Source organism: Oncorhynchus keta, chromosome 14 (assembly GCF_023373465.1).
Source record: "Oncorhynchus keta strain PuntledgeMale-10-30-2019 chromosome 14, Oket_V2, whole genome shotgun sequence".
NCBI lineage: Eukaryota > Metazoa > Chordata > Actinopteri > Salmoniformes > Salmonidae > Oncorhynchus > Oncorhynchus keta.
This window is the reverse complement of record NC_068434.1, coordinates 31,094,191-31,111,118: the sequence shown is the minus strand read 5'-3', so window position 1 is coordinate 31,111,118 and position 16,928 is coordinate 31,094,191. Positions and strand designations below refer to the sequence as shown.

Below are 16,928 nucleotides of genomic sequence, written 5' to 3'. Positions count from 1 at the left end.
CCCTCTGGAGAGCCTTACGGTTGTGGGCGGAGCAGTTGCCGTACCAGGCGGTGATACAGCCCGACAGGATGCTCTCGATTGTGCATCTGTAGAAGTTTGTGAGTGCTTTTGGTGACAAGCCAAATTTCTTCAGCCTCCTGAGGTTGAAGAGGCGCTGCTGCGCCTTCTTCACGATGCTGTCTGTGTGGGTGGACCAATTCAGTTTGTCTGTGATGTGTACGCCGAGGAACTTAAAATTTACTACCCTCTCCACTACTGTTCCATCGATGTGGATAGGGGGGTGTTCCCTCTGCTGTTTCCTGAAGTCCACAATCATCTCCTTAGTTTTGTTGACGTTGAGTGTGAGGTTATTTTCACCACACTCCGAGGGCCCTCACCTCCTCCCTGTAGCCCGTCTCGTCGTTGTTGGTAATCAAGCCTACCACTGTTGTGTCGTCCGCAAACTTGATGATTGAGTTGGAGGCGTGCGTGGCCACGCAGTCGTGGGTGAACAGGGAGTACAGGAGAGGGCTCAGAACGCACCCTTGTGGGGCCCCAGTGTTGAGGATCAGCGGGGTGGAGATGTTGTTGCCTACCCTCACCACCTGGGGGCGGCCCATCAGGAAGTCCAGTACCCAGTTGCGCAGGGCGGGGTCGAGACACAGGGTCTCGAGCTTGATGACGAGCTTGGAGGGCACTATGGTGTTAAATGCAGAGCTGTAGTCGATGAACAGCATTCTCACATAGGTATTCCTCTTGTCCAGATGGGTTAGGGCAGTGTGCAGTGTGGTTGAGATTGCATCGTCTGTGGACCTATTTGGGCGGTAAGCAAATTGGAGTGGGTCTAGGGTGTCAGGTAGGGTGGAGGTGATATGGACCTTGACTAGTCTCTCAAAGCACTTCATGATGATGGAAGTGAGTGCTACGGGGCGGTAGTCGTTTAGCTCAGCTACCTCAGCTTTCTTGGGAACAGGAACAATGGTGGCCCTCTTGAAGCATGTGGGAACAACAGACTGGGATAGGGATTGATTGAATATGTCCGTAAACACACCAGCCAGCTGGTCTGCGCATTCTCTGAGGGCGCGGCTGGGGATGCCGTCTGGGCCTGCAGCCTTGCGAGGGTTGACACGTTTAAATGTTTTCCTCACGTCGGCTGCAGTGAAGGAGAGTCCGCATGTTTTAGTTGCGGGCAGTGTCAGTGGCACTGTATTGTCCTCAAAGCGGGCAAAAAAGTTATTTAGTCTGCCTGGGAGCAAGACATCCTGTTCCGTGACGGTGCTGGTTTTCTTTTTGAATTCCGTGATTGACTGTAGACCCTGCCACACACCTCTTGTGTCTGAGCCGTTGAATTGAGATTCTACTTTGTCTCTATACTGACGCTTAGCTTGTTTGATTGCCTTGAGGAGGGAATAGTTACACTGTTTGTATTCGGTCATGTTTCCAGTCACCTTGCCCTGATTAAAAGCAGTGGTTCGCGCTTTCAGTTTCACGCGAATGCTGCCATCAATCCACGGTTTCTGGTTTAGGAATGTTTTAATCGTTGCTATGGGAACGACATCTTCAACGCACGTTCTAATGAACTCGCACACCGAATCAGCGTATTCGTCAATGTTGTCCTCTGACGCAATACGGAACATATCCCAGTCCACGTGATGGAAGCAGTCTTGGTGTGTGGAATCAGATTGGTCGGACCAGCGTTGAACAGACCTCAGCGCGGGAGCTTCTTGTTTTAGTTTCTGTCTGTAGGCAGGGATCAGTAAAATGGAGTCGTGGTCAGCTTTTCCGAAAGGAGGGCGGGGCAGGGCCTTATATGCGTCGCGGAAGTTGGTTGCGCAATCGATATGCTGATAAAATTTAGGGAGTCTTGTTTTCAGATTAGCCTTGTTAAAATCCCCAGCTACAATGAATGCAGCCTCCGGATATATGGATTCCAGTCAAATAAAGTTCGTTCAGAGCCATCGATGTGTCTGCTTGGGTGATTATAATCGAAGAGAATTCCCTTGGTAGATAATGCGGTCATACCTGACTCTCTTGTATACCAGACTGATGACATAGCACTTTCTGTTCAGCAAGATTACATCAACTGCAGAGTAGAGAATGGACAAGGGAGCTTGGAACTCAATCTAGCCTATGCAGTGAGTATGTAGAGGTATCAAACACCAGCAATGTTTTTGCATAATCTTAATCATGTGCTACCACACCCCTCTGTCGTAATTGATGTGTTGGCCTTGCTTTTCCTTGTTCCAGTTTACTGACTCAACAGGATTGCTATGCTCCTCCTTTACTAGCCTACACCCAAACACACATTGGTGTCCCTATAAGCTGCCTTTTAGTCTTATGATTCACATGTCATGGTATTTTGATGTCAGTAAGGATTTTGTTGTAAACAACTGTAAAATCTCCCATCGGTGAACAGTGTTCTTTCAAAAGGCATAACGGTCAGTTTCAGTTTCTAAAGAGAACTGTGTCCGTCTGTAGCGCTGTTGACATTGGCCTTGCACCACGTAGTAGCAAAGATGCTTCGCCTCTACCTCTGTTGAAATGATCTTCTCCACAGGTGGTCAGTCTAGTAAATGCCCAGTCCTGTTAGAGGAATGTTGTGCAGCAGTTGATCAAATGAACCGCACCAACTGGCAAGGCCAGTTTCCTGGTAAAGCCTTTTAGAATGTGAACACCTTCTTTTCTTAGCATTTTTGTTAGCTCGGTGCTCTGAGCTACTTCCATGAGCCATTTGGCTCTCAGAACTTTATTGGAGTATCGTGGATGTATAAGATGGATGCTTGAGCAGATTGGAATGTTCTGGCAGCAGAATTCTGCTCTTTTGTCTGTCTGTCTTTGTGAACATCAGGATCTTATAATGATGTAATGTGTTGTGTGAACTTGCTCAGTGCCTGGGGTTGAGTGAAGGTTGAGAACAGCAGATCCCCTCCCACTTCATCCTTCCTGTTCCGCCTGTTATTGCCAAGGCATGGGGAACACTCTGTTCTTTTCCAGCCTCTTACTAGATTAGTATTTGTCTAAGTGTGCACATACAGATACAATTTTCACATCTGCAGTGCGTTCAGCTTTGGTGACTGTTCTTTGAGGCCTACATAAAACAAACAACTACTATGTGAATGCATTTAAAAATGGAAAATAAAATATTACAATCTAATCATTCTAATGATTTCTGTGGAGACAGACTTCCCTCACAATATCTGTCTGCCTTGGAATTGTAACACCAGCTAATATCAATAACTTATCATCATAGTAGCGTTAACAGATTTGATGTTCTACTGTTTCAGTTTCTGAAATATAGGCCTATTGAAAATGGCACTTGTTGAGATAATGTCTGCAATTTATTGCAAGTCTTTATGAACTCAAGTGTTGTGGATAAAAGACAATGGACATATCTATATAGACCTAGCTGTCATTTTAATATCTAATCTGACAAACCGACATCATTTCTGTAATAAGGTATGAAGCTGTTTGTCATTTTATGACATTTTATTTGGTCAGTCTATTGTTTAGAATTTGATTATTGTCTGAATGAGCCAGAAAGTTTTTTTCTCTGCAAAATGTAAGCTAACATCTGTCTACTTTAAATGACTCTCCTTGTAGTGGGCCACACATAGGATTGAAAGAGGAGCCAAGGACAACAACCATCTCTTGTACAAGCCTTACTCTAATGGTGAGTGACGGGCTCTGTGTATGAGTGTGTTGTTGTTGTTAATGAGTGTGTCTGATGGGTAAATTGGTAGTGGTTAACCATTTCCCATGTCTCCCCGGTGCATTTCAGCCATCATCGCCAAGGAGCCCACCTCCCTGGAGGAGGAGATAAAGGAGATCCGGCGCAGTGGCAGTAACCGGGACCTGGACCATGCCTCCGAGTTTGAGATGTCCGACATCTTCTACTTCTGCCGGCAAGGAGTTGAGAGCATCATGGACGACGAAGTGACCAAGAGGTTTTCTGCTGAGGAGCTGGAGTCATGGAACCTGCTGACCCGTAGCAACTACAACTTCCAGCACATCAGTCTGAGGCTGACTGTCCTGTGGGGGCTGGGGGTGGTGATCCGCTACGGCTTCCTTCTGCCTCTCAGGTAACACCGGGTCAAGGTTAGGGGAAGGGATCAGATGTGGCGCTGGTTGGTTCAGTAATAACACTCTCTGTTTTCTGACATGTGTAAACAAAGATGGACAGGCTGACCTCAGACACCTCTCCTCGTTTCTCCTAGAGAACATATGACACACTCTTATTATATCATGGGAATTCATTGTAATCTGTGTACAGTGCATGCGGAAAGTATTCAGACCCCTTGACCTTTTCCACATTTTGTTACGTTAAATTCTTGGTTAATTTTTTTCCCCCCCTCATCAATCTACACACAATATCCCATAATGACAAAGCAAAACCAGGTTTTTAGAAATGTTTTTAAAACAGAAATACCATATTTGTGACTGACCTGCTCGATTTGGTTTTATTCAGCAAAATTTGAAATTGTGTTTTTTACATTGGATAAAAGTAGAGACTCAGAACTAGAAAATGGTATGTCATACACTACAGTTGAGGAACAATGGGAAAGTAATTTTGCTTTGAAAGTTGATAAACTTGTAACCTCACTTTTGAGAAAATGGCCCTTGAATGTTTTGGTACCTACAGGAGAGCTCTTCTTTGTCTACACCCATTCAGCATCGTTCACACCCTCTTAAACGCTTTAGCCCCACCCATCTCTATAATTAAGGATTCACATATGAGGCTATGTACTAAACAACCAAAGACTTCAAGACACCTAGGTTGGTTTATACTATGGGTGTGTTCATAAATTTAATCTGGAGTGCCAGTGTGCTCTGGGCTTTCGTAAACTCAAAGTGTTGTCGGATTCGCTGTTCGTAAATTCCGAGCATTTCACTCTTGGAGCGTCCAGAGCGCACACTGGATGCTCTTGCTGAAAAGTAGGGTTGATCCGAGCGTTCTGACCTAAAAGCAACAGTCAGGCATCCAAGCTGACTGGCTAACATTGGCTAGCTTGCTAGATACTTCTAAACACAAATGAGAGAACAGCTCACTCTGACCATTTTACTCGCCATAGCAGAGCTGTTTAGGCTGTTTTTATGTTATCCAGAGCGTTGGTGACTGCAACTGTGCTGCTGGCAACAATTTAATTACGCTTGTTTAAAAAAAATTAAAAGTACCCCTTTTTCTCCACAATTTCATGGTATCGAGTTGGTAGTTAAAGTCTTGTCTCATCGACAATCGTACAGACTCGGGAGAGGCGAAGGTTGAGAGCCGTGCTTTCCCTGAAACACAACCCAACCAAGCTACACTGCTTCTTGACACAATGCCCACTTAACCCGGAAGCCAGCTGCACCAATGTGTCGGATGAAACACCGTACACCTAGTGACCGTGTCAGCGCGCACTGCGCCTGGCCCACCACAGGAGTTAAGCGTGCGCGATGGGACAAGGACATCCATGCTGGCCAAACCCTCCCCCAACTCGGACGACACTGGGCCAATTTCGCACCGCCTCATGGGTCTCCCGGTCGCGACACAACCCGGGATCGAACCTGTAGACCGCTGCGCCACTCGGGAGGCTTGCCTGGTGGTTTTAATTAAAGATATTGATTGGGGAGAGTCCTACCTGCCGTCCCATGGGTCTCCCGGTCGGGACAGAGCCTGGACTCGAACCCAGAATCTCTAGTGGCACGGCCTTAGACCACTGCGATAATCGGGAGGCCCCCTAATTACGTTTTTTTGCCAAGGTTTACTGACACAGGCCATATTCAACCAGTATTGAGCATTTGTAAATGTGTCAGATATTCTGCGCTCTGGCACACTCAGACTAGAGTGCTCTGAGATCGGAGTAGATAGCTAGATCAAATTTACCAGCTACGTCTATCGACAGTTGTTGCAGTGACATAAACATTCTATTGAAATAGTTACTTGCATAGTGGAGTCTTTTTAGCTGACTAGCTAAACAATGAACCATAATTCCAACTCATAACGTTACTACCCTGCATGAATATGCAGGTAGCTAACCAACCAGGTTCTAGCTAACATTAGACTATAACTAGCAATGCAAATGGCTCTGCGATAAGAATAATATTACTAAACAGATCATACAAGTAACGTTAGCGAGCTAAATAGCCAGCTAACATTAGCTAGCTAGCTAACAGTACACTTTCACTTGAAATGAAAACGACTCTGACAAAATTAGAAACGTGTAATATCAGAAAATGGAGCTAGCTAGTCTCTCTTACCCGTATACATGGATGGACGCTTCTCCCTCTGTCGCGGATTCCATGGTTGCCCTTCGTTTGAAGATGTAATCCGGAGACAGGTGTTTTATACAACAGCCTTCTGGGTGATCTCTTTTCGACTCTGTCTGCATATTTGCAATCAAACACCAGAATTTTCTCAATTTCCTTAGCTATCATACTCTAATTCCATTCATTTCCAAACTCGGTCTTCCAGAAAGTGGAGAGCAAAACTTATGCAGTTCTACTATCTTTCAAAAAAGCCGTGTAAAGCTCATATTATAAACAGAAGCGCACTACATGGGAGACCAATCCAAACCAATCTCTCGGCATGACCAGACCACTCATTATCTCAGCCAATCATGGCTAGCGGTAATGTTGCTGTCTTTTTCCATGGCTAAACAAGCTAGGCTCGTAATTGAACTATTTTATTATTATTTACAGATGGCATACAAGTTTGCTATTAAGGCACATGAAAGTTCACATGTTCCAGAAGGCATTTCTGCCATTACGTTCAAATGGTGCTCCTGTGATGTAGTGACGCGCGACATGCCTAGTTTCCTGAAACTAGTCACATTTGCTTAAATTTTCAGACCCTTTGCTATGAGATTTGAAATTGAGCTCACGTGCATCCTGTTGCCATTTATCATCCTTGAGATGTTTCTACAACTTGATTAGGGCCCACCTGTGGTAAATTCAATTGATTGGACATGATTTGGAAAGGCTGACACCTATCTATGTCAGGTCCCACAGTTGGCAGTGCATGTCAGAGCAAAAACAAAGCCATGAGGTTGAAGGAATTGTATGTAGAGCTCCGAGACAGGATTGTGTCGAGACACACATCTGGGGAAGGGTACCAAAACATTTCTGCAGCATTGAAGGTCCCCAAAAATACAGTGGCCTCCATCATTCTTAAATTGAAAAAGTTTGGAACCACCAAGACTATTCCTAGAGCTGGCCGCTCGGCCAAACTGCGCAATCGGGGGAGTAGGGAGTTGACCAAGAACCCGATGGTCACTCTGACAGAGCTCCAGAGTTCCTCTGTGGAGATGGGAGAGCCTTCCAGAAGAACAACAATTCAGGTGGGGGAAAGATGAATGGCGCAAAGTACAGAGAGATCCTTGATGAAACCCGTCTCCAGAGGACTCAGGACCTCAGACTGGGGGGGAGGTTCACCTTCCAACAGGACAACGACAGCCAAGACAAGAATGGCTTTGGGACAAGTCTCTGAATGTCCAGACTTGAACCCGATCAGACATCTCTGGAGAGACCTGAAAATAGCTGTTCAGAGCTTGCGAGGATCTGCAGAGAGGAATGGGAGAAACAACCCAAATACAGGTGTGCCAAGCTTGTAGTGTCAAGAAGACTCAAGGCTATAATCACTGCCAAAGGTGCTTCAACAAAGTACTGAGTAAAATGTCTGAATACTTATGTAAATGTGAACGTTCAGTTTTTTTTCTGTGTTAAATTGTCTAAACCAGTTTTTGGTTTGTCATCATGGGATGTGTAGATTGATGAGGGGGGGGGAAACAATTTAATCCATTTCAGAATAAGGCTGTAACGTAACAAAATGTGCAAGAAGTCAAGGGGAATGAATACTTTCTGAATGCACTGTATGTACGTTTTCACTGCGTTCAGCTGAGAGGAAGCCATCACTTTCCATTAAGTATGGAGATATCCCCCCCAGGGCCAGGAGTGAGAGAGTTCGCTGGGCAGACAAAAGGGCAGTGACCCAGGACTAAACCAGTCTGGCCTGAGTCCAATCACCCATGAGCCAGCCAGGCCACCATTGTAGACCCAGACACACAGTCTCCCTCTCTATAGGCTACTAATAAGCCCCTGCTGCACACAGAGACTGAGCTGATGCACTTGGCCTCGCTGTCCCATGCTTGCAGTTGCAAGAAGTGAACATAGAGAGAAAAATCACTTTCCCATAAACAGCTGTTTTATATGAAAAACAATAAGCAACTTTCATTCTGATTGTATACAGCCACTTAGGGTTTGTTCTCATTGATGAGAATTAAGAAGAATTTTAATAGGTAGCGATTCTCAAGAGACATGTAAACTTCGGTATTTCTCACATCTCTAACACTACTTCTAGAGGTCTCATCCAACAGTTGACCCGCTGTAAGCAGGGAAGTGTTAACAGAATTGTCTTGTTAAGACCAACATTTATACAGCACAAATACTAATACCAGAGCAATGTTTTTGAAACAGCAGGAATGTATCGACATTTTCATTATATTTGAGACTTGTTTTATTGAGTTTTCACCTGAATCTGCACTAACAGCCTCTTACATTCTAAAAATGTTGCTGTATCTGTAAGAAATGGGAAGCACAACTGTGTTTTTCCCCACTTGGCTGCTCCAGGAAAGAAGTATGCAGCAAGATGCTGATCACCAGGGGAATTATCACCCTTTTCAAATCAAAATCAACGTTTATTTGTCGCGTACACATATTTGCGGATTTTATCACAGGTACAGCGAAATGCTTATGTTTCTAGCTCCAACAGTGCAGTAATATCTAGCAATACAATAGCAATAAACACATTCTCCAAAAAGTTTTTTTTTTTTAATGATTATGAAATATCAGAACAAGCAATGTCAGAGTCCGGAATATAAATGTATACATAAATGGTGTGTATAGACAGTATATGTACAGCAATAGTTATATAAGATGAGACATGAGACTAGAATAAAGTATATACATATAAAGTGGGCAAAACAGTAGGTAAACATTGCCAAAGTGATCCGTGTTCAATGTCTCTATATATGTACAGGGGGCAGCAGTCTCTTAAGGTGCAGGGCAGAGTACCGGGTGGTATCCGGCTAGTGATGGCTTTTCAACAGTCTGATTGCCTGGATATAGAAGCTGTTTTTCAGTCTCTCTGGCCCTTTGTTGTACCTGCCCTGTTTCCATCTGCTAGATAGTAGCATAGTGAACAGGCCATTGCTCGGGTGGCTGAGGTCCTTGGTGATCTTCTTGGACATCCTATGACACTGGGTGCTGTAGATGTCCTGAAGGCAGCGTGCCCCCAATGATGTGTTGGGAGAGCCATGCGGTTGCGGGTGGTGGAGTTGCCCTGCAAGGCAGTGATGTAGCCCCTGGCACCACTCTGCCAAGGCACTAACCTGTTCCCTGTAGGCTGTCTCGTCATTGTTGGCTATTAGACCTACCACTGTTGTGTCGTCAGCAAACTTGATGATGGAGTTGGAGTCGTGCGTTGTCACCCAGTCATCAGTGAACAGGGAGTACAGGAGGGAGCTGAGCGCACACTCCTGGGGGGCACCCGTGTTGGTATTCCTCTTGTCAAGGGTGGGATAGGGCAATTTTGCATTTACCCTATGGAATTACTTTCATATTGATAGCATTAAGCCTGGTTTGTTCGAATGTAACTTTAATACACTGAAACTGTACTTTTATATTCATATGAGAGGGGTAGATGTTCAATATGCTAAAGTTACTTGCTAGCATAGCTAGCTAGCAGTGTTATTGTCTTGCAAGCTACATTTAGCTAATGCGTGTATAAACGAGAAAATAAACCCTTTAATTGTCTGCATATGCTTGTGAATTGTTGCATTATTCAAGAGCGTAATATGGTTTGGTTGCATTATTCAAGAGTGTAGCTAATATGTTTTAGAGCAGTTACTCACGTAGTTTAATAATTTGCTAACTTAGTGGCTACCGTAATGCTGATAATTACGGTACATTTGGAGCTGCAGAGCAAGAATGTCACATTACCAGACACAATGAAAGGTAAGGCAAAATGTAATGTAAGATATAGATGTAAATGTATGTCAATGAGATTAGCCTCTAACTATAGCCTAGTAGGCTACAGTTTGTCCCATATGAAAAGTGTTCAGATTGCATTGCAAAGTATCTGATCATAGTATCAAGTATTTTATGGCTTGACCATTGCCATGGAATTCCTGGTGATATCTCATAGGTGCCTCTTGTTGTTCCCACGGTAGTTTGTAAGTTTAGTCACTTTCATCTCACTGTCGTCATTTTGTGGTGAATCTCTAGAAAAATGTAGCTTTAGGCTAAGTAGCTTTGTCTAATGACTAATTACATGGCAATGGCTTTTCATTTAAGCCCCCTAAAAGCATGCCCAACGGCTGTCATCTGGCTGTGGAGTGGGAAGAGGTAAAGGTGTCCTTTTACTTCTTTAGGACATCAGGGGTGAGTTCAGATTGTAATCTTTTTTATGCGTGGGGGGCAGGTAGGACTCTCCCCAATCAGTGACTTTAATTAAAACCACCAGGCAAGCCTCCCGAGTGGCGCAACGGTCTAAGGCACTGTATCGCAGTGCTTGAGGCGTCAATACAGACCCGGGTTCGATCCTGGGCTGTGTCGCAGCCGGTCGCGACCAGGAGACTCATGAGGCGGTGCACAATTGTCCCAGTGTTGTCCGGGTTAGGGGAGGATTAAGGCTGGCCGGGATGTCCTTGTTTCATCACGCTCTAGCGACTCCTGTGGCGGGCTGGGCACATGCATGCTGACACAATGGTCAGTTGTACGGTGTTTCCTCCAACACATTGGTGGGTTAAGCGAGCTGTGTGTCAAGAAGCAGTGCAGCTTGGCAGGGTCGCGTTTCAGAGGACGCATGGCTCTCGATCATCTCCTCTCCCAAGTCTGTACAGGAGTTGCAGCGATGGGACAAGACTGTAGCTACCAATTGGGGAGAAAAAGGGGTAAAGAAAATAAATCAACACCAGGCAGTGAGCCCCTACAACCACTTTAGGTCAGTGTTCTGAGTCTGTTAGCCTCGATCACCTCCTGCTTACACACTCACCTTTCCTCACATGCGATATGGAGCTAATGAGCTCTGCTAAATCCATATCTGCACCTTCTCCTCCAGCCCAGCCGTGTGTAGTTGGGATTCACCTGGATTAGACTTGCTGCCTGCCAGCTTTACCACACATGGTTCTTATTAATGAGAGTAGGCTTCACTTGGGTAATCAATACATTTATGTGTATCCAGAGAGAAAATCGGTGTCCAATTGACAGTAAGAGGGTAAATCCATTTGAATTCAATCACTTTTTGTCAGCACCCTTTTTGATATGAGCGAACCCTTCAATATTTTTTTTTACATTGTATAAGTGCTCAGAATGTGACCTTTTGGACCTGAATGTCAGACTATTCAATAAATAAAGGTGCTCAAAGTTGACCTATTTTGCATTCCCTATTTTGCATTCCCCAAATAATATGCATATCTAATATTCTTGGCATGAGTAGCAGGAAGTTGAAATTGGGCACGCTATTTATCCAAAAGTGAAAATGCTGCCCCCTATACCTTAAGAAGTTAAACAACATGGTCATTACTAGGGATGCACGATATATCGGTGAACATATCGGAATCTGGTTTAACGGCGATGTTAAAAAACGATGTCAAAGCTACTGTGCATACCAATATAACGTAGGTATGTGACGTAATGACGCCACGTAAAATTTTGCGCTGCACGTACAGCACAGCATTCCTAACCTAGCCCACACAATGTCTGCTATGTGGATCGAGCAGTCAACAAGTCGAGCAGTCATTTGAAATAGTAAGAAAATTTCAGCGAGACAACTCAAAGGAGAAATCCATTAAAGCCAAGATAATGGAATTCATTGCCCTTGACAATCAACCATCCTCTGTCGTGGGTGATGTTGGCTTTCGCCGACTGGTCAAAGACCGGTACACACTACCAAGTGCGCTATTTTTCAGATGTTGCCCTACCGGAGTTGCACAGTAATACTGTCACTGCTATTAGCTTCACGACATACATACTATGGAACGCTGTTTGGGTCTTTGCGTGCCAAAAAAGATACAGTAGCACTGTCAAAGCTGTTCAAAAAAGTCTACAAACACTGGCCACGAACAATGTGTTTACAATACGGCTTTGGTAATAAAGCATAATTTGTTCGACCGCAACTTCTGTGGTAGCTAGATTTAGCTCGGTACCTAGCTAGCACCATTACAACCAGCCTGAAAGCAATGACCTGCAATGAAACTGCAGTCATTTTCATTATTCTTAGCAATGATTTAGGAATCCTTGTAAGTATTAGCTAGGTTGCCACTTGTTGTTCGCCTATTGAAATTGATCTTCAGTTCCTGAAAATAAATAGCTAGCCAGCTACTTAACCCTGTTGCCCAGAGCTAACATTATAAGCAGCCAGCTAGCTTCATCTGGCTTGTGAGGCTCGACCGGACCGGTTATGTGTTCAGTAGCTATAGTTGACTTTGCGGTTAGCCTTCAAAATTAAAGTATGTCATTGACAGTGATGCAAATGAATACAAATAGTAGAATTATGCCATACTTTTATTTTGAAGGCTAACCGCAAAGTCAACTATTGTGGCTATTCCTTATTGTAGCTTCACATAGATGGGGCCGACCACCATTAATCAAGTAAGAACTGTCTTATAAATTAGGGTTATTTTAGATGACACCTAGCTATATAGCTAGCTAGCTAACTATAGCTACTGAAACAGATGTCGTTTTGCTATGTTTTTGCTGAAGAACATTGTTTGCATCCATGAGTTAGCTAGCTTTTTTTAATGACCAGCACTGTAGGTGCACGAGACATCTTTACCAGCATCATAGCATATGTATCGATGAATCGTTGTGACATATGAAATACGAGTGATAGTGTAATCAATGTGTAATAACTACATAAAAAATCAATAAACGCGTTAAATTATTATGGCCAATTGTGTGCTGCCCTATGGGACTCCCAATCATGGCCGGTTGTGATACAGCCTGAATTAGAACCAGGGACTGTTGTTACGCCTCTTGCACTGAAATGCAGTGCCTTAGATATTATCGGAGGATATCGGACACAACATGCTCTTGAATACAGATCGGGTGTCATGTTTTGGCTGATAAATGTACTAAAATAGGAATAAAATAGAAATTTCTACTTTCAAATGGTACTACAATGATGGTTGGAGGTCCACATATCAAATAATGTGTGGACTGTTTTAAATGATACTGTCAATTTTCCATAGGAAACCTATTGAAATAATATAAATATAGATAATAGAATAAACATGACCATTTTAAGTTGGCATTTGACATTGGGGTGACCAGCGGCCATCTTTGTGGTAGTTTTTAGAAGTTACAATTTCAATTCAATTTACATTTCAATGGTATACCAGCCAAATTGCAGTGGTCTGAAGGGATAGGTCCATTCTATGAATTATATTTCTATGATTTGAAATGACATCCACTGTATTCAAGAGCATGAACAAAAACCAAAGATGATGTAAAGTAGGGTTTAAGCTACAACACATGCAAATCTGGAAAAAAATCGGAATTTACGCGTTTTAAATAACTGACGTTGATGGTTAAAACGTTTCATAGTTTGTATTAAAAAAAACGGTATTAAATTATAAGATAGTTTGACAACCCTGTTGTAAGCTTTTAAATGATATAAAACTCAACCGTTTATATTTTCCAGTGATGAAGACATGGATATCTCATGTTATGGTGGGGTATTCAAAATGGACCAACTTTGAGCATCTTTATCTCCTGAATGTTTTGGCATTGTGGTCCAAAAAGTCACTTTCTGAACACTTCTTCCATGGGCAAACTTGTATTGAAAGTTTTGTTTAAATCAAAAGGAATGCAGTCAAAACGTGATTGCATTCAAGAGTGAAAGCACTGCCAGCTGTCGGTTTAGAAACCTTGAATAGGCCTATACTCTATATGTTCTCTGATATGCACAGACGTCTATGATTAGACTGGGTTGTAATCGGCTGTGTTTGACTGGAGCTCTGTGTGTGTTCTCTGACAGGGTAACTCTTGCCTTCACCGGGGTGGGTCTTCTGGTCGTACTCACCTCCATCATCGGGTTTCTTCCAAATGGGAGGTAAAGACAGGATTTCTCATAATTGTAACACTTTCCTTATTACCTGAGTAGTAAACATTGTAATTAGGGTAGGAACAACATAGTAAGTGTTGAGACTCAGGCCCTGTTTTCTGTGCTTTTCCTGAAGGATGAAGAACTTCCTCAGTGAGCAGGTGCATCTGATGTGTTACCGGATCTGTGTCAGAGCGCTCACTGCCATCATCACCTACCACGACAGGTAAGCAGCAGAAACGCCACTCAACACACAGAATATTCATGCAAAAACACGTAGAAAGCATTATTAGGAACGACATGCACTATATACCTTTGTTGAAAGATGAACACTACTGGTCTGTGTACTAGAGCCCACATCAATAAATCAGTTTGAATTCTTGAGCAATGAGTGGAGTAGTCGCTGAGAGCCAGTAGCAATCTACATTCATGTCCACTGTGCTGAGCAGAGTCCGCTTAGATGGAGTTCAAAAGCCTGTAGCCACGACCGCCTGGCGCCCACACACACAAAGCAAGGGCTGCTCCAACAAGGCCATCTCATTCCATTTAGGTCTGGGGTAGAGTACCCTTAGAGGCATCCAGCACAAACTGCTGCCCTGGACATTACCAGGCTAGGTGTCACCAAAGGGACAGGGGCAGAGAAACATGCAAATCTATCATTCTTCAGGCATTAACACCCACAGTGTGATAGTCTGTGCCGTGGGAGAACAGTCCAGGCACAGCTAAGCAGGAAGTAGTACTGGAAGTTAATTGGACTAATTATATTTACCCAGACTACACTACACCACTCTACCCTAGACAGTTTATTCTACAGTGGACATTTCCTTTGACATGATGCAGGCAGTTTTCTGTCAGGTTCAAATGTCATCTGATGATGAATTTGTATTGATCCTCAGTTGTTGTGGTGCGAGACAATGCCATACACTGCCCCCTGACCTGTCTTGATGTGTTGATTTGAATAACTGCCGTAGAGCACCGCCTTTACATAACCACTAGTCACATGTTTGTTTGACAAAGCCCTTACTAGCCAATGCTGATTCAAATGAGATTTGAGGAAATGTTGCAAAAAGGGAAACGTCTCTATCAAATTGAAAAAATAAAGTCCTTCTCATCCCCAACTCTAGGTCAGAGAGGGAACTTGTCATATGAACTTGTCAAGATACCCTTTGTTTTGCAGTTAAAAATAAAAAAAATAAAAAAATATGAGCCGTCATAGTCGGGGAGTGTAATTGAACAATAGTCCTAGTCATTCAAATAAACCGTTAAGTCCAAGACCAGAAGAAGGGTTAAGATAATCTCTGTCTGTGAAATTGTCCCTCAGAGCAAATGTTTTGGAAGACTTATCCATTATGATAAAAATAACTGATCATAAACTAAAGACGTTTACTACTACTAATAATAGATGTTTCTTTATGGGAATGTGGTGTATTCAGTATGAATTATGTCCCGTCTTGCTCTGCCTGTTAGCCCTGAAGAAATCTACATGTAGTGCTGGGCCTGTTACACCATGTGCCTCTCTAGTCTGGGTGGGGCTAAAAATACAGAAGTGGTGTAAGATGGGCTCTCTCTTTTGGTAACACGATCAGCAACATTATCTCCTCGGAATTTGGGCTCCTACCAGAGTCCAGCATGCTCAGGGGGTCTGACTTTGAACTCCAACATCATTAGCCTCCTCCCACTTTCATGTTAATTAGGGAGAGGTGAAGGAGAGGGCGCTGAGTTTCTCCCTCAAACCCATTAGGACTACATTTTCCATCATCTACTGAGTAGTTAGGATCTAGCTTACACTGGAATAGTAATTTCCTGATACTCACTTGTCCCCTGACACTCATCCTGTCCCTCTCTGTCTCTCTCTCGATCCTCCCAGTGAAAACAAGCCCAAGAATGGAGGGATCTGTGTGGCCAACCACACCTCACCCATTGATGTCATCATCCTGGCAAGCGATGGCTGCTATGCAATGGTAAGGCCCAACACCCATGATAAATGGCACACCAGTCAAACACAAGGCTACCTACTACAGCACTGAATTACAGAATGATATGTGTCATATTTAGAAAGTTATTGGTGTGCTACTACCATAAAACAAACTTTTAGACAGCTGAAGCAAGCACTCCAATTCTGTGAGATCTGAGACCTGTATCATCAGATGTTTGTTAAACCACACCTGTATGTGTGTCTGTTTGTGTTCCAGGTTGGGCAAATCCATGGTGGTTTGATGGGCGTGATCCAGAAGTCTATGGTGAAAGCCTGCCCACATATTTGGTTTGAACGCTCTGAAGTCAAAGACCGACATCTAGTGGCCAAAAGGTAGTAATGCATATGTGCACTTTGTTCAATGCTTTTTAGCTGGAAGTCTCTCAGCTGTAGTCTGGCTGATACTAAACTCAAAGTCCTTTTGACTTCAGAGTCTGGGGAGGCTGTTTAAAGTTTACGGCATGATGCGTTGGTAATGAATCTGTGCTTTTACTGGTTGGTTCTCCTTTGTGTCTTTCTCACTTAAAACACACACATGTACAACCACACACAACTGTTGGATTTTCAAATCCAAATAACCCCACAGGAAATCATTGTTTTGTTGAAAGAACCAATCAAAGCTTGCTTTATTTCTAAGTGAATATTGCACCAACAAACCAAACCCCTGTCCAGACAAGTGGGGCACAACACTCCCACTCCACATGGGTCGCGTCAGCCAGACGAACTCAGCTATACCTTAGCAGAGACATTTAAAGAACTTAAATGGATAATTGACAACTTTCAATTCAAGGTTACTGTGACCAAGATGTTTTGATTAGATTTCATATAGGGATTAGTGTTTGTGTATTGATAATGCTAGTCAAACTGGATTGAATCAATATACTGTAAACGTAC

The 16,928-nt window shown here is 43.5% G+C and overlaps 2 protein-coding genes across 4 annotated transcripts in view; one reads left to right on the top strand and one right to left on the bottom strand.

The window, feature by feature from the left end:
• LOC118393200 (prolactin-releasing peptide receptor-like) overlaps positions 1-16,928 on the bottom strand; it is a 377,063-nt gene that overhangs the window by 56,217 nt on the left and 303,918 nt on the right. The window lies entirely within an intron of this gene.
• The window catches only part of LOC118393209 (glycerol-3-phosphate acyltransferase 4), a 43,271-nt gene that overhangs the window by 15,074 nt on the left and 11,269 nt on the right, over positions 1-16,928 (top strand). For all 3 annotated transcript variants that reach the window (XM_035785670.2, XM_035785669.2, XM_035785671.2), the window contains 6 exons: positions 3,580-3,649; positions 3,758-4,058; positions 13,994-14,068; positions 14,196-14,285; positions 15,927-16,020; positions 16,252-16,367. In XM_035785670.2, the coding sequence (XP_035641563.1) occupies positions 3,580-3,649; positions 3,758-4,058; positions 13,994-14,068; positions 14,196-14,285; positions 15,927-16,020; positions 16,252-16,367 (746 nt within the window). The remainder of the gene's footprint in view (positions 1-3,579; positions 3,650-3,757; positions 4,059-13,993; positions 14,069-14,195; positions 14,286-15,926; positions 16,021-16,251; positions 16,368-16,928) is intronic.